The sequence below is a fragment of the Pseudophryne corroboree genome, chromosome 3 (assembly GCF_028390025.1).
Source record: "Pseudophryne corroboree isolate aPseCor3 chromosome 3, aPseCor3.hap2, whole genome shotgun sequence".
NCBI classification, from domain to species: domain Eukaryota; kingdom Metazoa; phylum Chordata; class Amphibia; order Anura; family Myobatrachidae; genus Pseudophryne; species Pseudophryne corroboree.
The window spans coordinates 43,068,998-43,092,128 of record NC_086446.1 but is presented as its reverse complement, the minus strand read 5'-3'; the positions used below and the strand labels follow the sequence as shown (position 1 = coordinate 43,092,128).

Genomic DNA, 23,131 nt, shown 5'->3' with positions numbered 1-23,131 from the left:
TTTAGTGGCAGTAAGCTGAACCTGTGCCCTGCAAGTGGGGGTTAGGATTGTGGATACTCTCCTTGTGTCTATATTTCTATCTCTGACCAAGGAGTTTATTTCCACACCCGTTGGTAACCCTTTAGGGTTCCTTCTGTTGCTCTTAGCAACATCATTTCGGGTGCTCCACATGTTAAATCACTACATCTCGCCTCATTGTCCGCTCTATTCCATCTGAGCATTCCTGACACTAGGGAGACACCCAATTCCTGAGCCTTCGGGCTTCTTTGTTCACTTTGTGTTTATTAGTTATTCCATCACCTTCTGTGTATGTTATGTTATACTCCCAAGTCTGTCTGTGAGTTCGTTTACTTTGCATCCCTCTCTGTTCTTACACCGGTATACTCCTGTCAGTACTGGTGTGCATAACAGGAACACAGTGTACCTTGCTGCAGAAAAGGAGAGTTATGGTAGACTTACCATAGTTAAATCTCTTTCTGCGAGTTATATTGGGTTCCTGCTCACCCTGATGCACCTAGCTTCTGTGGGTTTGTATGGCATTAGCCGCTGGTACCTTCTCCTGTTGTGAGAATGTGGTTCTATGTGACTGACATCTGCCTTCTCTCTTACCTGCTCCTACATTGGACTTGTTAATGAAACTGAGCTCACAGTGCCTGGAGGCGGGGTTACAGAGGCGGCCCCATTGCATCCTGGGACAGCCTAAAGCTTTAGGCTGTTGGTGCCTCTGGATCAAGATCCACTCTACACCACAATGTATTACCTATAGATCCCAGTGTACCTCGCAGAAAGAGTGTTAACAATGGTAAGTCTAGCATAACTCTCCTTTTTCTCTGTTCTCTGAGGTTCTTCATTTGTTGTTGGTACATTTAGAATTGTAATGATGTGGTCATAGTTTATAAGCTGAAGTTTAACAGCTGAACATTATTCATAATAGTGACACGGTGATGTAGTGGTGAGCAGTGCTGTCTCGCAGTATTAGTCATGAGTTCAGTTCCCAACCAAGGTTCTGTTTGTATGTTTCCTTCAACTCTGCAAAACTAATACTGGTAGGTTAATTCGCTTCTGACACATATGAACCCTAGTATGTACATGTGTGTTCATGTGGTAAGGAATATAGATTGTTAGCACCACTGAGGCAGGGACTGATGTGAATGACTAGATATTCTCTTTAGAGCGGAGTAATATGTGTGCACTGTATATAGAACTGTGCATTATAATAGTTTTATTATTTCCAGCAGATGGAGGCACAAGCAGGAATTCCTTGGAGGGAGATCTCATCTTGTCTGCAGATAGTAAAATAGAATATAACACCACACAGGATTCTCCAGGAGACATCCCCATAACTCTAACTATACATCCAGTACCTCACAGTTCTGATACTTCATCTGTTCCCTCAAATCGTGATGAGTGTTCTTCTCATACCTCAGATTTTGTTACACATCGTGTAGCTCATACACGTGGTAAAATATTTCCCTGTTCTGAGTGTGGGAAATGTTTTACATTCAAATCACATTTTGTTACACATCAGAGAATTCACACAGGTGAGAGACCATTTCCATGTTCTGAGTGTGGGAAATGTTTTGCACAGAAATCTGGTCTTGTTTTACATCAGAGAAGTCACACAGGTGACAATCCATGTCCTTGTTCTGAGTGTGGGAAATGTTTTGCACTCAAATCACAGCTTGTTAAACATCAGAGAAGTCACACAGGTGAGAGACCATTTCCATGTTCTGAGTGTGGGAAATGTTTTGCACAGAAATCTGGTCTTGTTACACATCAGAGAAGTCACACAGGTGAGAGACCATTTCCATGTTCTGAGTGTGGGAAATGTTTTGCACACAAATCAGTTCTTGTTACACATCAGAGAAGTCACACAGGTGAGAGACCATTTCCATGCTCTGAGTGTGGAAGATTGTTTTTACGGAAATCAGATCTTCTTATACATCAAAGAAGTCACACAGGTGAAAAAACATTTCCATGCTCTGTGTGTGGGAAATGTTTTGTACTCAAATCACTACTTGTTACACATCAGAGAAATCACACAGGTGAGAGACCATTTCCATGCTCTGAGTGTGGAAGATTGTTTTTACGGAAATCAGATCTTGTTATACATCAAAGAACTCACACAGGTGAGAAACCATTTCCATGTTCTGAGTGTGGGAAATGTTTTACACAGATATCTGGTCTTGTTAAACATCAGAGAAGTCACACGGGTGAGAAACCATTTCCATGCTCTGAGTGTGGGAAATGTTTTGCATGCAAATCACAACTTGTTAGACATCAGAGAAGTCACACAGGTGAGAAACCATTTCCATGCTCTGAGTGTGGGAAATGTTTTACAAGCAAATCATATGTTGTTAAACATCAGAAATCACACAGCAGTAAAGCATTACTATGAGCTTATACACAACAGGGTTGTAGCAACACTCCAGTCACACAGTGACACTTTCAATTAACCGTCTGCAGATAATTGGAATGTGTGTCATTAATATAAGACTGGAAAAGATCACTCAGATGAAATTTACGGTATTTCTTTATTCCTGTAGACAGGGCCAAACTGCCCATCTGTCTCCTCTGGCATGTTCCAGATGGACTGGTGGGCTCGTCCGGTTCCACAGAAAGATGGCTCTTTGGTTTAGCCTCCCCCACTGGCCAAAGCATGCGTCTCCATGGAAAGGGGGGGCATGCAGCAAATTGGTGGCCATTTTCACATCAATTCCAGTGCCTCTAAACCCTTCTACTCCTGTCTACCTGCAGTCCCCTCGAGCGCCCGGAGCCTGTTTGTGAAGCACGCCGCGGGAGGCGCGTTGGCGCGGAGGTCTCAGCTGAGGCTGCATTTCAGACATTTTGTGTCTGATCCTGTGGCAACACTTTTCTTTTTTTAAAATTGTGTAATTTTTTTATTGATTTTTACAGAGAAAACCGAAAGAACATACAAAGGGAAAAAGAGAAAAAAATAAACAGTACAGAGAATAAACATATACAAGCCGTGTCACAATGTCAAATATATACTAGTAAAAAGTGCTATGTTTATATCAATACACAAGGGATTTGTGGTCATTAATCTCGCTGTTAGTACAATCAATCAGAGAGCTGAGCTGGAGCCGCCATAGCCGTAGCTAGACGGGAGGTGTTCCATCTTTCCCATTTATTGAGATAATGGGGCAGAGTCCCTCTAGATCTATGTGTAAACCTTTCATGTCCAGATGCTTCATTTACCAGAGACCGCCAGTTGTATGGGTTAGTAGGAGATACAGCAAACCATTTAAGTGCTATAATCACCTTTGCTAAGGTAATCAGGCAAAGAATATATTTATAAAGTGCCGGGCAGTAAGTTTCATCCAAATCCAGGGTGAACATACACAGTTTAGTGTCGGTTCAGTAAGTAGTATACCTGACCAAATTGCTTCCCAGAAAGCATATACTGTTGGGCATAACCGTAATAAGTGCCAGAAGTTAGCTCCAGAGGCACCACACCTCGGGCAGATATCATTAGTTCGCAGCCCCGCATTAAATAAGGAGACTGGGGTTTTATAAGACCTATGAAGAATAAAAAAGACTTGTTGATATCTGATACAGGGAGTAGTATACTTAAGAGGACACAACACCGGAAGCCGCTGGTCATCTTCAAGTGGACCGATGTCCTGTTCCCATTTAAGTTTAAGTGGGTCAAAAACATTCGGGCAAATGTCATTAAGACTAGCATACAAAGTGGAAATTTGATGCCTCGTACCTAGGTCCATATCCAGTTCTTTAATTGCCGAATTAGAAATGGACGGAGGTGAAACCCCAAATTGTCAGTAGCAGCGCTGATTAAATTACTAACACATAAGGATTGAGTGATAAAACTTTCTATTTAATATAATGGTAATCTTTATCCTGATTAAAACAAACATACACAGCTCATAAATAAAATGATTAAAATGGGTCTCAGCTTTAAATTGCCTCTGATAAGCAGTCCGTTCCTATTTGATGAACTGGATAAGCAGATGAACAACTTTAGAAAAGAGACTGACTGCGCAGTCTAAACATCCAACTTTACCAATGCCGCTAGAGGTGAAGTCCCTTGGTAATTTCTGTTGTTTAATGAAAAAGCTGTATCTTGTACAGCGAAACACGTCAGGAACCAACTTTTGGGTCATCATCTGCCACTCTATATTGCCTATATCCGGACCAGAACTGGACGTTTATCGGTGCAGATAAAATAAGGAAAGAATTCTCCAACATCCAACAACTCACAGCCTTAAGGAAAAGGACACCGCAAAATATTGAGGAACCCGCTTGGACATTCTTAAACAACAGAAATTACCAAGGGACTTCACCTCTAGCGGCATTGGTAAAGTTGGATGTTTAGACTGCGCAGTCAGTCTCTTTTCTAAAGTTGTTCATCTGCTTATCCAGTTCATCAAATAGGAACGGACTGCTTATCAGAGGCAATTTAAAGCTAAGACCCATTTTAATCATTTTATTTATGAGCTGTGTATGTTTGTTTTAAATACATTGGGGATAAACCCCTGGTGTCCCCCAGCACACCGAGCTGTACCTGTATCAAGACATGAAAGACTATATATATATACATATAATAGAAATCCAGAGGTCTTAGTTACATACAGTTTGCAAACGTATGATAAGCCACCAGGCCCCGACAAGGCTCCTCTGATGCTGGTGGTCCCTAACTCTAGGTCTGGGCCCGGGGTGCAGGACCCCCCAAACCGGCAAAGGCCAGCTACCCCAGGGCAGCACAACGCGAGAAGGTAAAGTGTTAGTATGTGTTAATAAAAGGAAAACAAAATCTATATACAAAAATTAATATACTAGTGAGAGTTTAATTAAAAGACCAGAAGGATTAATAAATGTGTTAAGGGGGTGCTAAATAAGATCTCGCAGTGTGCTACCCCAGAGCAGCCCAGCCCCACCAATCCAGGAGGAACCGCACCCCAGACCCACCCCAGGTACTGATAATAATAATAATAACAACCCTTCCGGGTAATATAACATGATGCCACATGATAATGGCATCTGAGCAAATGTATCCAAATTGAGAGCTAACTTACCTGAAGATACCCCTGTGATCTCCAAATGGCAATACAGAGACCAGCATACCCTCCAAATACTGGTCCCATCCATGCCCCTCATACTAACAGAACAAAATGTAAGTTGCTCAAATCAATTAGGAAGTACAATTCAGGTGCATGAAAGGGAGGGGGTAGTCTGGCTAGAAATACATTGGGGATAAACCCCTGGTGTCCCCTAGCACACCGAGCTGTACCTGTACCAAGACATGAAAGACTATATATATATATACATATAATAGAAATCCAGAGGTCTTAGTTACATACAGTTTGCAAACGTATGATAAGCAACTTACATTTTGTTCTGTTAGTATGAGGGGCATGGATGGGACCAGTGTTTGGAGGGTATGCTGGTCTCTGTATTGCCATTTGGAGATCCCGGGGATATCTTCAGGTAAGTTAGCTCTCAATTTGGATACATTTGCTCAGATGCCATTATGTGGCATCATGTTATATTACCCGGAAGGGTTGTTATTATTATCAGTACCTGGGGTGGGTCTGGGGTGCGGTTCCTCCTGGATTGGTGGGGCTGGGCTGCTCTGGGGTAGCACACTGCGAGATCTTATTTAGCACCCCCTTAACACATTTATTAATCCTTCTGGTCTTTTAATTACACTCTCACTTGTATATTAATTTTTGTATATAGATTTTGTTTTCCTTTTATTAACACATACTAACACTTTACCTTCTCGCGTTGTGCTGCCCTGGGGTAGCTGGCCTTTGCCGGTTTGGGGGGTCCTGCACCCCGGGCCCAGACCTAGAGTTAGGGACCACCAGCATCAGAGGAGCCTTGTCGGGGCCTGGTGGCTTATCATACGTTTGCAAACTGTATGTAACTAAGACCTCTGGATTTCTATTATATGTATATATATATAGTCTTTCATGTCTTGGTACAGGTACAGCTCGGTGTGCTGGGGGACACCAGGGGTTTATCCCCAATGTATTTCTAGCCAGACTACCCCCTCCCTTTCATGCACCTGAATTGTACTTCCTAATTGAGCAACTTACATTTTGTTCTGTATGTTTGTTTTAATCAGGATAAAGATTACCATTATATTAAATAGAAAGTTTTATCACTCAATCCTTATGTGTTAGTAATTTAATCAGCGCTGCTACTGTTTGTTTGTGTTTTGCCGTAATTTTGGGTGTGACTACCCCATTATAATTAGCAGCAGCATTAGAGGTGCGGCAACCTTCAGCGCCCGATCTATTACCTATTGGTATACATTTTTTTGGAAACCCCAAATTGTGCCTGTACTGCGTGTCGGATCTGTAGGTAATGATAAAAAGATTTATTGGATATATCAAGCTCCTCCCGCAGTTGCGTAAAAGATTTGAAAACACCATTATCATATAGCTGTGAAATTGTTGTAAGGCCCACCCCGATCCATATATTATCTTATGTGGGATGCAATAGTTCCCTATACGCTGTGTTAAACCTAAGGGGCGTATCTGAATCTGTATCCCTCCAGTCATAAAAAGAGTGAGTCTGTCTCCATACAAATAGCGACTGACGGAGCAAAGGTGGAAGACCAGCAGTAGAAGAGGCAGAAAGAAGGAACTGAACAGGGGAGAAGTGAGACCCCACACACTTGGCAAAAAATCTCTTAAACGTGGAACTATCTCTATTTAAAATCCAATTGGACAAATGCACAAGTTGAGCAGCCAGATAATAAGTGAGCATATGAGGAAAACCCAATCCTCCATCAGATTTAGCCTTAACCAGAGCTCTCAGGTCAACCTTAGGTGTCTTGTTACCCCAACAAATGAAGAGAGTACACTATCAATGCCAGAGAATATCTTCTTGGGGATATAAACAGGAGAGAGTTGTAGTAGATAAATATATTTCGGTAGGATCACCATTTTAGTTACATTACTGCGACCCGTGACAGTAAGGGGGAGCGTCTTCCATACATGGACCCAGCGCTTCAGATCCTCCGTGACCTGGTATATGTTCTGTACAAAAGTTGTAACAACAGGAGTGGTCCAAATACCAAGATATCGAAAGCGGAGGTCCATTGCATTGAGCAAACAATAGGCAACGGGTCGGGGATAACACCAGATATGGGAAGGATATTAGATTTGTTCCAGTTGATAGACGAGCCAGAATATAAGCTAAATGTGTCAACAATATTCAGTAGGGAGGTCAGTGAAGAGAGACAAAAGTATATAATCAGCATATAACGCGATGACATCCTCATGTCCATCAATAGTAATGCCCCTAACGTCAGGGGATAGCCTAATAAAACTCACCAATGGTGGGGGGGGCGTGGCTTGGCAACGAACCCAGGCAGTTGTGCTGAGCTGGAGCTCCTGCCTGTGATCTATATACCTCCTTGGCCCAGCTCGTTGGATATGGAGACCTATCTTAGCCTGCTAAGGCTCTCCTGCACCAGGCAGAGTGGATCGCAGAGCCGGCAGGTGCCTCCTGCACCTGTGCGGGTTGCGGCTATCTGCCTGGCTGACGCCGGGGACTCGATTTTGGCGCTGGCCTGGACCGGAAGTGGAGCATCCGTAAGGCTGTGGGCTGAAGCAGCTTTCCCGTTCCTGCATTTGCCTCCCACCTGGCTGCCCTGCCAGCCGCAGTATCCAGAGAGGGGCTCTGTTTTGCAGCGCTGATCCCGCAACAACGCGTCCGTGAGCGGATGCCTTCGTCACCCGCTCTGCACCTGACTGGGTCGATCCTGCAGCCGACGTGATACACACTACTCACCACTGCCACCAACGCATCTTATCTCGCCCGCTGGGGCCTCAGGTACCCGCACCGATGGAGTCCCGGTTAGGGGCTGGAGGCTCCATTTTGTTTAATAAAGGAGCGCCCATATTTGGAGTCCTCACCCTGAGAGAGGGTGCTGCATTACCTCTACTTCTGCCTCCGGCTGTGAAGGTTATTGGGAGCCCTCTCCCCCAACTGCTTCTGGAATTATACCCAGGCTACCCGCATCAGTCACTGTCAGGGGGATACACATCCTGGTGTGGGCTGCAGCTGCCCTTAACCCTCTACACCTTGCCAGCTTTTAGACAGAGAATACTGAGGCCTCCTCTCATATGCATTACGGCCTCGTTTATTGTGCTAGGTCTGCTACCATCTGTTACCTACCTCCTGGTGCCTCACACCCATGGTGAGGATGCTCCCATCTCCTGGGATCTCTCGCCTGAGTGACTGAAGCTTTTCTAACCCCATGTCGCCCTTTTGTTTTGTGTAATGTTGTAACAAGTATACCTATAGTGGAGCTGTCCTGTTGTTTATACTCAAACTACCAGAGACGCTTATCACACCTCACGTCCTCTTTGCATTATGTCTTCTAAAAAACTGAAAGTCGCTAAAACTGCTTCTCAGGTTGCCTTCTTTAAACGGTCACTTAAACCCTCAAAACCGCAAGAAGCTACTGCTCCCTCCTCCAGAGGACTTTCCCCTGCTTCGGCTTCTGGTGGTAGTGCCTCCTCCCCGGGTCCCGTCCCTGTCAAGCCAAGCGAGATGGATGACAATGATGCGCTCACAGTTGGATCTATGAAGGCTCTGCTGTCGTCCTTTAAAGATGAAGTAGCTGCCGAATTTAGAGCCTCCCTTCACACATGCCAGCAGTCCATAGACTTAGGTGGCCGGACCGACCACCTTGAGACAAAGATGAAGTAGTTGGCTCTTACAATGCTCTTATTACCTCTCGCGATCAATTGGAAATGAAGGTCTCTCTTCTGCGGGATAAGGTGAGGAAATGGAGGATAGATCCAGAAGGAATAACTTGAAATTGAGAGGTGTCCCGGAGACTGTCTCTAATAGTTCTTTACATGAGTACACTATTACGTTATTCCGGAAACTGGCTCCGTCATTTACTTCAAGTAATCTTCTAATAGATCGTATACACCACCTTCCCAAGGCCAGGAATGCACCTGCGGATGTCCCTCGGGATGTTCTGATGCGGATCCATTTCTTCCACATAAAGGAGGCGTTATTGAAGGTGGCTCGGCAGTCCTCAGATACAGCAGAGGCGCTGGGCTCCCTTCAACTGTTTGGTGACTTTTCCAGGGACACGTTACTGAAACGACGTTCTTTTCAGCCTGTCACCAGAGCTCTCAGGAGGGCCAACATCCCCTACCGGTGGGGATTCCCCACTAAATTGCTGATATGAAAGGACTGCTCCACAATTGTTCTCACTAATGTGCCAGATGGCATGAAAATGTTGGAGAGATGGAACTTAGCCCTCCAGACCGTGGCTCTTCAGCTCGTGGTCTTCATCAAGACTGGTCCAAGGCTGGATCGGGCTGATTACTGGGCCACTGTTTCTCTTAGCGCCTCTGCTGTAGACCTTCATTTAATGTTTACTTAGCTCATTCTTAACAAGAGCAGAGATGGAGATTTATCTTTTTGAGTGCTGTTCCTTCTCCTGCTACGACTCTATACATTGTTAAAACAGTTATTTACTATGTTTGGGTATTCCGGCTTGAGGAACCTCCGTGCTTTCGTATGAAGACTATTGGCCTGTAGTTGCCTTTCCAAAGTGGATGATGGATTTTGTCTCTGCTTCGAACGGCACGGAAGGACACCAATGGATGCCTTCTGTTTTTCATTTCAGGGCGGCGGGGATCTTGCCGCTAACCCCCATGTTTATTCTCCAGGCGACCATGGTATGGTGCCTGTTTTGGCCCCTGGTGGGGTCAGTTCAGTTGTATTTTCTTTCCTTATATGTTTGTCCGTACTTTACTTTCTTTATTTTGTTGTCCTATTGCCAGCCCGTGTATCCTTTTATATTACCTTGTATGTTGGTCATGTATTACAACCTTACTCCTAACAATGCTGAATGTAGTTTCTATTAACATTAAGGGCTTAAACTCTCCTCAGAAGAGGAAACTTGCCCTGACCTACTTTCACAGACTCAAAGCACATATAGTCGCGGTCCAAGAGTCCCACTTAAAAGGGGCAGCACATCCTCTGTTTTGGAACTCTAAATTCCCTCATTGTTATACGGCTAATGGCCCGGAGAAGAAAGCGGGTGTCGCTGTCTTGATTTTCTAGAATTGCTCACTTAGTGTCTCAGCTAAATACCCTGATCCCGAGGGGAGATACCTAATTTTGTTTGGGAAGTTAGATAATGTAGATGTCACCCTGGTGTCCTGCTATGCCCCTAACACCAGACAGCTATCCTTTTGTAAAAAGTTTTTCTCAGTATTACAGGCTCATGCTACTGGTGCACTCTTGGTCCTGGTAGACTTTAATATGGTTCTTGATATGATTATGGACAGGTCCAGAACGACTGTGTTATGCAGTCCCAAACCCCATGATTTCAATAAAGGATTTAGTAGACTGATAGCGGAATATGACCTTTATGACATTTGGAGATCTCAACACCTTACGGTGAGAGATTATTCGTTCTTCTCTCATGTCCATCGATCATATTCTCGGATAGATCTGGCCTTATCTGACAGATGGATGTTAACCTCTATCAGCAAAATTTACATCTTACCTATAACATGGTCGGACCACTCCCCCTTGTTGTTAATGTGGGATATAGGTGTTAGGAAGGTCTTCCCTGGGCCATGAAGACTAGGATTTGGTGCCCTCTCCCATCCGGAGGCTCGGCAAGCTATTCAGCAGTCTGTGTACAACTATCTTAGCAAAAATTACCCCAATGACACCTCGATATTTAATCATTGGTGTTCTCTTAAAGCTGTCGTTAGAGGGCCGGCTATACAACTTGCTGCAAAATTGAAGAGGGACAATAAACGGACTTATGAACAAGCGGAACTGGAGGCTCTTGATCTGTAGAGGGCTCACAAAGTGAATCCAACTGACAACTCTTTATAGACGACGACTCCTAGCTCGGGAAAAAGTTAACTCTTTTTCATTTCGTGAAGTGCAACGTAACATAGCGCGACTTAACCAGAAGTTCTAAGTCTTTGGCAATAAGGCCGGTAGATTATTAGCCAGTAGATTGAGGGGACGAAAAGCGAGGGATCATGTGCACCATGTTTTTAATTCTCGAGGTGCTAAGATATCTGACCCGCACCAAATTGCTAACGCGTTTACGGAATATTCTAACCTCTATAACCTCCAGGACGATCTGGACACCCCCCAACCCCCTCAAGTGGATATTGATGCTTTCCTGCAATCCTTATCCCTTCCTTCCTTGGATTCTGCAGCCTGCCTGTCCCTTAGCTCCCCCTGGACTACGGATGAAATAATTGCGACCATTGACTCGTTTCCATCTGATAAAGCTCCTGGGCCGGACGGATTCCCCGCTATCTTTTATAAATCTTTTAAAGCTGAGCTGGTTACAGTCCTGTCGTCCGTGTTTGGCGAAGCTACGTCGGTTGGGTGTTTCCCAAAGGAAATGCTTGGTGCACGAATAGTGACCATTCCTAAACCTGGGAAATCCCCTTCAGTGCAAAACTACAGGCCTATAGCCTTGTTAAACATGGATATCAAGATATATGCAACAATAATTGCTAATCGTGTTTGCCCCTTTTTGTCCCTTCTTATTAAACCGGATCAGGTGAGGTTCATCCCGGGCAGGCAGGCTCCTGACAACACTCGTCGGGTTCTAGACTTAATGTACTACTGTGATTCCCTTGGGTCCCCTCTTCTGATTCTTTCTTTAGATGCCAAAAAAGTATTTGACAGACTTCACTGGGGCTTTGTGCAGACTGCGTTGCATTGCTTCGGATTTAGGGGAGGTATTTTGAACTCTATACTGGCCTTGTATTCCTCCCCTTCGGCTACGGTTTTTGTTAATGGCTGCCTTTCTACTAGTTTCAATATCACCAATGCTACGAGACAGGGCTGTCCGTTGTCTCCTCTCATATTTGCCTTAGCAATTGAGCCTTGGCAGAGACAATCAGGTTGGCAGCGGACATTCATGGTCCTATCATTGGTGATGTTTAAACTGCTCCACAGAGCCTATTTCACCCTGAAGCGGCTGCATAAAATCTGGCCTACAATTTCCCAGTTTTGTTGGAGGAACTGCGCTTTGATTGGAGATATCTTTCATGTTTTTTGGGCTTGCCCTGTCGTACATCCACTCTGAAAGTAAATATTTTGTATGATCAGTGAAGTATTAGGATCTGATATACCTGCAGACTCCTTTACTGCTTTGTTTCACTTTTATCCAGGGCCACTATCCCAGGGGGATAGGTACCTTATGGGACATATTTTAATTGCCACCAAGGCTTCCATTGCCCAACTGTGGAAATCTACTCTACTTACTGGATTCCCCAGTAGAAAGTCCCTGCGGTGATGTAAATGTTACTGAATAGGTATATGACAACTTATTTCTGTATTCTCTGACTCTGTGATTATGAGGCTGCTTCACCCGTCTTTTCTCTTAATGTCATTGACTAGGTCTGGCAATTTACCCCCCCCCCCTTTTTTCCCCTCCCTCCACCTCTTTTTCTTTTTAATTTTTTTACCTCCTTAAATTCATGTTTGATTGTATTTTGTTTGTTATATGCTATCGAGACAATATTGACAAAATGCAATAAAAATGATTGTTAAAAAAATAAAAACTCGCCAACAGTTCTATAGCCAAGGCAAAGAGGGCAGGGGATAACGGGCAGCCCTGTCTAGTACCACGATACAAAGCAAAGGGGGACGTAATATAACCATTGACATACAGTCAAGCCATAGGAGAGGAGTAGAGCAACTGCAACCATCGTATAAATTTGGGGCCAAAAGCAAATTTTCTAAGAACCTCCCATAAGTAATCCCATTCCATGAGTCGAAGGCCTTAGCAGCATCCAAGGAAACCACCACGGCCTCCGACCCCGAGTGATCCCCCCTCTGCAGATGACAAAACAGCCTCCTCAGGTTTTGAAGGGTAGACTTGCCTGGCATAAACCCTGTCTGATTATCATGAATAATTGACGTTATAACATTATTGAGTCGAATAGCCAAAATTTTGGCAAAATCTTTCACATCAGTGGATAACAATGATATTGGGCGGTAGGAGTCTGGGACCGTAGGGCCTTTACCTGGCTTAAGGATCACTGCAATAAGTGCTTCCGACATAGAAGGGGGCAAGCAACCACCTTCCAGTAGAGCATTAAGATTTAAAAGATAAGGGCCAAAATATTCACGATACTGTTGTGAAGTTCAGATTATTTCTATTAAATATGTAAAATGCCAGCGTTAATATATGCTGCTGATGCAAGGCGCATCTTATTACCATATACGATAGAAGTGCACTGTACGTCGCAAACACTACATCCCTTAAGAGAAAACAAGCACTTGCACACATTGTATGAGTTCCAACGCTCAGTGATGTATATATTTGATGTTAAAAGGATATGCATACAATATAACACATGTACAGTATATATAGTTACAGATTTAAAATTACACAGGAAGCAGTTGTTACAAAAGAATCCATACATACAGCTAGCATGCATACATTACCCTTTCCCATAGAACATTTCCTCCATCTTTAGCTCTCCCTCTACAGCAAACAAACAGCAATCAGCAAACAGAACTTCTTGTGTCTGCAATCACCTATACACTGTGTATATTGGGGGAGTACAGGTCTGGGACTGAGTCTTCTGTTATTGGTCCAGGGGAGGGAACTTTCTCATTCATGATGTGTTATTGGTCAGTTCATATGCAAGCAAAGTCCAGCCTTCAAGATGCAGGAATGCCTTTTTGTTCTCATTTGAATTGTGGCTTCATATTCATACATTCAATCATAACTACTCATTGTAACACTCATTCCCCTGATTATTTTGACACCAAGCATGACATGTTTATCTTGTTCTGTTCCAATAATACATATACATGATGTTATACTCTATTATATAATGTAATACATTATAATGTCTAGGGCTTCACATATTTAATTTATGTGTGGTATGAAATGTGTTAAATCTATCCTTGTGGCTTGTCTGTGTGAATGCGTGTGCTACCATATATCGCTGTGCACACTGCATGTATTCGCACGCACAGCGACTCTCAGTTTACATGTGCTGTGTATGTAATATTTTTGACTTAGACAATCCACCCTTTGACAGTAGACAATAACTGTCATAACTGTCACACTAAACATAATCACAAAAAAATATTTCAAATACATTATCGCTGACCTAGAAACACGTATGTATTCGTTTTGCAAATCAGACATTTGACTATATTTGGGGAAGACGGAGGAGGACGGAACATCATCTATATGCACTCGATGGTCACGGGACCACTGGTTGGGTGTGGGACAACATTCAACCTATAGAGTATGCTGGGACAGTGCTATGGCCTATGATATCTGATTTGAACGAACGTTTCACACATACATGTACCTACATCTTTGTACATTGATGTTTGGATTCAATAGAGATTTTGCTTGGTAGAGGGCGAAAACAAACAAATCGTGAAAGAGACATATACAATTTTCATGGTATATATTCCTATCACTCCCTGAACATTGTTTCCATTTCTTGAACGTATGCTAGGTCTATTTCATCAGTGAACAAGGGTTATAAGTACTGTCCTTCCTAGATAACATGAACCTTCGGAGTTCTGGGAGAGCTACTCAAACTTTTCTTCCACATATATTCATGTGCTCTTTATCTGCTATGTGTGAATATCCATTGTCTGATTGTTCCTGGTTACCTCCCAATTTCCTGGTTTCCTGAAATTGGTGAGATTTAAACATACCAGGGATTTATCTATGGTACTGGTGGATCTTAAGACTAAGGGGTCTAGTTATAGTATATTCGTTGCCACCGGTCCCCCCCCCCCCTTCCGTGTTATTCAAGTATCTCAGCTAACTCTAAAGAATATGGCACTAATCCTGCATTATTTGGTCTTAGAGGTACCTGTGAGCACATCCAACATTCTGTTTGGTTTAAGACTTTACCCACTAGTGAGTGGTAATCACTCAATGGATGTCTGTCAAATGTTGCCTTATTGCTAGCCTGACATTTCTGGATGCACTCATCTTCAGTTATAAGGTCCCAATAACTACAAAAATATAGTATTCTTTAGACAATAGCCTATCACATTACCTCCGAACTCCATAACTACTAGACCTTTGCTTTTTCTCTGGCTTTAACAAAGTGATAGCCTGATCCTGGGATCCTATAAAGACATCACTCCTTTCTCCAGAACCATTTCCAGTCCCGCACTCGACTCCTCATGAAAACCTAACAAAAATAGAATGTCCTGAAAAAAATGTTTGTCATTGGGGAAAAAAATGAAAGAACAAAACAAATCTTGCACATAGCAAATTCATTACAACGACTGGTCTTTCTGTAATCCTTTAGTATGCTTAGGTAGTGTTTAACAGTGCCGTCTCTCAGTCTTCATGGAACAGACTCTTGGGTGATACTTCTACGATCTCATTTCATTTACGAGTTCCTTCCGGACTACCAACTTTCCTGCAATGGGAATCGTGGACCCAAGTCTCTCTCTCGGCTACTCTCACTGGGATCGTGCTGTCAACAAAACTTGGTACGGTCCTTCCCACCTGTCTATTAGGCAACCTGAGCGTAAGAACAATCACACAATCTCTTGGTTCACAATCAAGACAGTAGTTGGTATATCAGGAATCAACAGTTTCAAGTTCTTTTGTAAAGTTCTCAAATGCTGGCTCATCTCACAGTACTGTACTGTCACCTCATTGGTGTATTTCTGATCATTGTGCGGATCGATCACGACATGAAGTTGCCTTCCAAAAAAAAAAAATTCAAAGAGAGTGATTCATTAAGTGGGGATCTGGGAGTGGTTCCGATGCTACATAACACTAGTGGCAGTGTCTATGACCACAATAGTCCAGTTTCAAGCTATCACTTTGCTCCTACTCCTAAGGATACCATATCTACACACAAATGTCTGCACAATTTTCTTTGCGGTAAACACAGCAGTATCCGTGGCGGCAGGAAATGCCTCTACCCAGTTTGAGAAAACATCAGTGCACACCAATACATAATTCAAATTCCTACAGGGTGTTAACTATACGATGTCGACACATTTATATGTCCCCTCAATAGGGAAATTATATCATACCCCGGCTAGGACTCCCTCCGGCAATAAGTCCACAGTAGTTGGAGAAATTGTACAGGCGGTGGAGTTCAGTAAAATCCCTTTTTTAAGCACAGTGGTGCAAGCGTATTTGAGCAGTTAGGGGTGACTCCAGTTCCTCCACAGGTGGTGATGTCCAAGGGAAAAGCTGTCCAATAGGTTCCGTATTGGTAGAGTTGAGTGGATTGCCAAGAAATAGAGGGGATTTAAATAGTGTGTCCCTTATGTCTGGTCTCGTAGTAAAGGTCTGATTCAGATAATTCATACCATCATGCATATCAGTGTCTATACAAAATTTCCCTTCACCAGTATTCTCCACCCTTTGTGCATGACGAGGCACACTGCAGTAATATACTGGTGCCATCGTGCTTATGAGACAGAACGGGTTCGGGCAGAACTTTGAAGGGCCAATACGGCGTGTGATGTATGAACTGTCAAATCATGTACCAGGGATAAACTACAGTTGTGTAGGACAAGGGTCAAATACCTGGGACGTAGTACTGGTACATGATTTGACATATAAATGTGTCGACTTCGTGCAGTTAACACCCTGTAGGAATTTGAATTATGTATTGGTGTGCACTGATGTTTTCTCAAACTGGGTAGAGGCATTTCCTCAGCAAAAACAAACAGCAACTGGAACTGCAACCTTGCAAGACAGCAAAAACAGAACTTCTTGTCTGACTCGAATCACCTATATACTATGTATGTTGGGGGAGTACATGTCTTCTGTTTTTGGTCCAGGGGAGGGAACTCTCATTCATGATGTGTTATTGGTCAGTTCGTATGCAAGCAACGTCCAGCCTTGAAGACGACATCATAGGGGTTGGTCACTGGTTTCCTGTCCATCTGCTATCCTTTGTTATTATTAGAAAATTGTGGCTTCATATTCATACATTAAATCATTACTACTTATTGCAATGTGCTACAATCTATCCACAGGTATCAAATTAATCCACACATTCCTCTGATTATTTTGACACCAAGCATGACATGTTTATCTTGTTCCATTCCATTAATACATATACATGATGTTTTACTCCATTATATAATTTAAAACATTATAATGTCTAGTGCTTGACATGTTTATGTGTGGTATGAAATATGTGTTGAATATATCTTTGTGGCATGTCTGTGTGAGTGCGTATGCTACCATATATCGCTGTGCACGCTGCGCGTATTCACACGCACAGCGACTCATCCGTGTGGAGTTTGTATGTTTTCTGTATGTAATATTTTTTACTTTTGACAGGTCTGAGTAGTGATAAATTTATCCATTCGGCCACAAGGTGTCAGCATAGACCGAGAGAAAGAGCAATATTCATTAGAGCGTCCAGCAAAAAATGGTAAAAGTAAAGACTATAATCAAATTACCGATGAGTAACGTCAAGCAGGAACCAGGGATAAAGGAGTATATACCCCAGAGTCACTTCCATAAGTGAGAATATCACATCACAATGGTAGAAATAGAAGCCGTCACATCCAGGTCTGTGTCATAATAATGTTAGCAGAGCACGGTGTTACAGACTTGTAGCTTTAAAGAAAGGGTTCAGAGAAGCAAAAAAGAAAAAAATTAAGCAGCAGCAAACTTACATTGAGTGCACTGTGAGGCATGTGGAAGTTGCTGGATATAAGCTGTGAGCTGACGCATTCACATACAGCAGCAGAGAAGAGAAAATGGCCGCCGTACACAGTGTAGCTGCAGCAACCTTACATTGAGTGCGCTGTGAGGCATCAGAAAGTTGCTGGATATAAGCTGTGAGCTGACGCATTCACATACAGCAGCAGAGGGGAGAAAATGGCCGCCGTACACAGTGTTGCTGCAGCGGGACCCAACTTGAGATTTACCTGGTTTAATATCCATTTAGTGTATTCTCTATGTTCTTATTGTACTTACACCTGTGAGGCACAATGCTACGTATCTATGTGTAATTATGTGTGAAATATTAATATTTGTGCATACAACATAACTATTCCCTTAAGATCTTTGGTGGTGGCAGTGAAATTGTGACTTTATCCTGAGTGACCAAAGTGCGCAGCCATCATGACCCAACTGTCTTAGATTGCGGTATCTGAGGGCAGGCTGGAATCGTAACACCGGGCATATATTATGCCATTATCGGTGTATCGTACAGATAATTGTATGGTGCAGTGGTTCCCAAACTTTTATGAATCACAGCGCCCTAGAGTTTAAAAAAAAAATTCACGCGACCCCTAGGCCAAAAGTTTCTTAATGAGTAATTTAAAAAAAATATTACATTATGTACCCCATCTGTGTCACCTCTGTCTGTCTACCCCTCCCCTTTAGAATGTAAGCTCCCACAAGCAGGGCCCTCTTCCCTCTTGTGCTAATCCTGTTTCTTACACTAATCTTCAACTGCACCAAATCCAGCCATCTTCTGCCACCTGATACTTGTGTCAGTGTCATCTGCTGATGTAGCTGTGTTTTTTTCCCCTGTACTTGTCCTATATAGACTTCAACTGTAAGTTGCTGTTTTCCTGTTTTGAGTATTTGTTTATGTAATTGGGCACTGCGGAACCCTTGTGGCACCATATTAAATAAAGGATAATAATAATTAATGTAAATTTTGTTATAGGTCATCCTTAGATTCAATTGTGTGGTGAGGGACAAGATTTGCTTCTGTTTGTCCACATATTTTATGATTAGTAGCCACCAGCACTGGTTTTGCCTATTACAGTTATAATAAATAGTTTGAATTGGTCCTGGACCACCAACCTGAGGCACCCCTACAAGTGTCCAATGGCACCCCAGCGTGCCACGGCAGTTTGAGAACCACTGGTCTAGTGTATTGCTGCAACAGATCAGCGATGATCGGTTTGTCATCCAGCATGTCCGATAGATCATTGGTCGGCCGCATCGGGATGTGTATGCCACGGTTGACCACCAGACATTTCCCCTATTCATTAACAGTGGAGCTGGGAAATATCTCCACCTCGGGGAAGGAACGCAGATATTATGTGACCATATACTGTGAGATCCCACAGTATATGGCCACAACATCTGCTGGTTTTCAGGCTATCAGATAACATATATCTTGGTCTCTGTGGTGGTGTGACCTGTGTTGTGGGGCGGCATCCAGGAGTATAAAGTCATTCCAGTGGCAAGTTAGAAATTGGAGCTCATGTGGCCCTATATGTCTGTATGTGCCTATGTCCATATATGCTCCTGTATGTTGTTATGTGGTCCTGTGTGTTCGTATGTGCCTACAATATTCCTATATGTGTTCCTCTATGGACCTATGGTATGTCTGTATGTGCCACTCTATATCTATATGTGCCTATGTCCATATGTGCTCCTGTATGTTGGTATGTGCCAGTAGTATTCCTAAATGTGCTCCTCTATGTCTTTATGTGCCTACAGTATGTCTGTATTTGCTCTGGCATGTCTGTATGTCCCTATGCACTCCACTATGTCTATATGTGCCTATGTCTATATGTGCCCTATATGGGTTGGGTATGAAATCCCAACAGTAAAGATACTGGCATTCAGAATACTGACACTTCTTGGTAAGTAAACTTACCCTACCCCTTACCCTCTCCTCATGCAGTCTAACCCTAACCTTCCCCTCTACAGCCTATTTCTAACCTCCCCCTCCAGCAGCCTAACACTAAGCTTCACCCTAGTACCTAACCCTAACCTCACCTCCTGCATCCTTTCCCTAACCTTCCCTGGCATACTTATATAAGTGAAAGGGGAGAGAGAGAAGAGGGAGAAGGGGAGACAAAGTGAGAGAGAAGGGAGGAAACAGAGGAGTGAGAGAGGGGGTAGGTAGACAGAGAGAGAAGGGGGAGACAGGGAGAGAGGAGGTGGGATAAGTGGGAGAGAGAGGGGGTGATGAGGGAGAGAGGGGGATGGAGAGAAGGGGAAAAAACAGAAGTGGGTAGACACAAATAGAAGAGGGAGACAGAGAGGGAAGGCAGAGACACAAAGCGCAAGAGGGGCTGAGGGGAGAGAGAAAGAGGGAGGGAGAAGGGGAGACAGAAAGAAGGGGGAGACAAGGGGGCAGAGAGAGAGAGAAGGGGAGACACAGAGAGAAAGGGGGTAGGCATATAGATACAGAAAGTCAAGAAGGTAGACAGAGAGAGAAGGGGGAAGATACAGAGAGGGAGATAGAGGGAGAAGACGGAGAAAAAAGGGGTAGACAGAGAGGAGAAAGGGGGAGGGTGGAGAGAGAGAACGAAGGGGGGTGCCAGAGAGACAGAAAGGGGACAGTGAGAAGGGAAGGAGAAAGAAGGGAGAGACACAGAGAAGGGGGAGAGAGAAAAGGGGAAGATACAGTAAGTGAGGGGGTAGCGGTGAGACAGATATTGCATCCATTATTATGCATAAACAAATATTGCCTAGTGAGGGGGAGAGGAGAGAGAGAAGGGGGGGGGGGGGAGACACAAAGAGAGGGGGAAGACGTGGGAGAAATAGGGGAAAAGAGGGGTGATGAGAGAGGGAGTGATGGAGAGGGAATACAGACTGAGAAGGGGATACACATACAGAGAAGGGGGAGACAGAAAAACAAGAGGGGAGACAGAGAGAAAGAAGGGGGAGACAGATTGAGAGAGGGGAAAGTGGGAGAGGGGTGATAAGAGAGAGGGAAGAGAGAAGTAGGGATACATAGACACAGAGAAGAGGGGATACACAGAGAAGGGTAAAGTCACACAGAGAAGGGGGTGACAGAGGGGGGTATCCAATTAGAAGTTAAAAAACATCTGGTGGAAAAAACTTTTTTTTGCATTTTTCCCCGATGTTTCACTGATATGTTTTTGCAGGCTATCCAATTTTGATCACCCGTAAAAAATTAGCTTTCCACGCTAAAACTCACAGGTTCATTGAAACTTGCGTGTCTTTGGTAAAAACAGCCCCGTTTTCACATGAAATCCCTGATAAGCCACGTGTCGCCCACACTTATCGGGATTAATTAGATAGCCTCCGGTGGGACAGTTACCGCAGCTAACTGGATACCCCCAGAGAGTTAGAAGGGGGAGACACAGAGAGGGAGCGAAGGGGTGAGACACAGAGAGAGGGGGAACACAGAGAGAGTGAATTGAGGAGACAGAGAAGGGGGATGCAAAGAGATATAAGGGGTCATTCCGAGTTGATTGCTCGCTAGCAGTTTTTAGCAGCCGTGCAAACGCAGAGTCGCCGCCCACGGGGGAGTGTATTTTTGCTTTATAGGAGTGCGAATACCTGTGCAGCAGAGCACCTGTAAACACATTTTATGCAACACTAGACCAGCCCTGTAGTTACTTATTCTGTGCGATGATTGCTGCGACGAGTGACACAGTAATGATGTCAGATACCCGCACAGCAAACGCCCGGCCTGAATTTTTCCAAACACTCCCAGAAAATGGTCAGTTGACACTCAGAAACTCCCACTTCCTATCAATCTCCTTGCGTTTGGCTGTGGAATCATCGCTAGAACCAGTGCAAAACCACAAAGGACTTCATACCCGTACAACGCGCGTGCACATTGCGGTGCATGCGCAGGTTAGCTGTTTTTTTTCAGTGATCGCTATGCAGCGAACAACGGCAGCTAGCGATCAACTCGGAATGACCCCCATAGAAAGGTGGAGACAGAGAGAGAGAGAAAGGGAAGACAGAGAGAGAGTGGGGAGGAGACACACAGAGAGAAGGGGGGACAGAGAGAGAAGGGGGAGACACAGCGATAGAGGGGTGACAGAGAGAAGGGGGATGCAGAAAGATAGAAGAGGGGAGACAGAGAGAGAAGGAGGGAGACACAGAAAGGGTAGACAGAGTGGGAGAGGAGCGACAGAGAGAAGGGGGATGCAGAAAGATAGAAGGGGGTGACAGAAAGAGAAGGGGGAGACAGAGCAAGAGAGGGATGACAGAGAGAAGGGAGAGACACAGAGATAGAAGGGTAGACAGAGAGAGATGGGGGAGACAGAGAGAGAGAGGGGTGACAGAGAGAAGGGGGAGTCAGAATTGAAACAGGAATCCCCTAAACACCCCCATATAGGTGACATTGTGTAACTCTTCTCTCTCCCCGTACAGGCAGCACTTTTATAGCAGCAGGTCCCAGTCATTAGCATCGGCAGCAGCGGGTCCCAGCCATTAGCACCGGCAGCAGCAGGTCCCAGCCATTAGCGCCGGCAGCAGCAGGTCCCAGCCATTAGCGCCGGCAGCAGCAGGTCCCAGCCATTAGCGCCGGCAGCAGCGGGTCCCAGCCATTAGCGCTGGCAGCAGCGAGTCCCCGTCATTACAGCCGGCAGCAGCGGGTCCCCATCATTAGCGTCGGCAGCGGCGAGTCCCCGTCAGAGCCGGCAGCAGTGGCTCCCCACCATTAGTCATTAGAGTCAGCAGCAGTGGGTCCCCATCATTGGAGCTGGCAACAGTGGGTCCCCATCGTTAGCGACGGCAGCAGTGGGTGCCTGTCATTAGAGACGGCAGCAGCTGGTCCCAGTCATTAGTGCCACAACAGCGGGTCCCCGTCATATGTTTTTTTGCGGCGTTGAGCAACAGCACACAGCAGCGTCCGAGAGGAGGAGGGGGAGGAAAAGTGAGTTGAGGGAGGGGCTGGACTGCCTTGGCCCACAGCCAATCTCTTAGCATTGGCTCTGCACAGAGACACATTGAGTGCATTCTACGGCACAGCTGGAGTATATGTGGGCACTGGGTGGGGTAGAGGGGGTGAGGAAAGGAGTGGGCAGTGCTTCAGGCGGCCACTGATGGTGACAGAAAAAAGATTTTAATTACCTACCGGTAAATGCTTTTCTCGTAGTCCAAAGAGGATACTGGGGTACACATTAATACCATGGGGTATAGACGGGTCCACTAGGAGCCTTGGGCACTTTAAGAAATGAATAGTCTGGGCTGGCTCCTCCCTCTATGCCCCTCCTACCAGACTCAGTCTAGAAACTGTGCCTGAAGAGACGGACATACTTCGAGAGAAGGATTTAACAGAACAGTGGTGAGATTCGAACCAGCACACACCAAGAAAGAAGAAAGCCATGCTAACCAACTTTGAACAGGAACAGCAACAGCTGAACCAACAACAATACTTAACAAAGTAACAGTGCAGGAAACCCGAAG

General features: G+C 44.5%; 1 protein-coding gene across 1 annotated transcript in view; it reads left to right on the top strand.

The window, feature by feature from the left end:
* LOC135057134 (uncharacterized) overlaps positions 1-23,131 on the top strand; it is a 231,732-nt gene that overhangs the window by 130,559 nt on the left and 78,042 nt on the right. Inside the window, 2 exon segments of the mRNA XM_063963030.1 lie at positions 1,236-2,386; positions 11,126-11,563. Coding sequence (XP_063819100.1) covers positions 1,236-2,386; positions 11,126-11,563 — 1,589 coding nt within the window.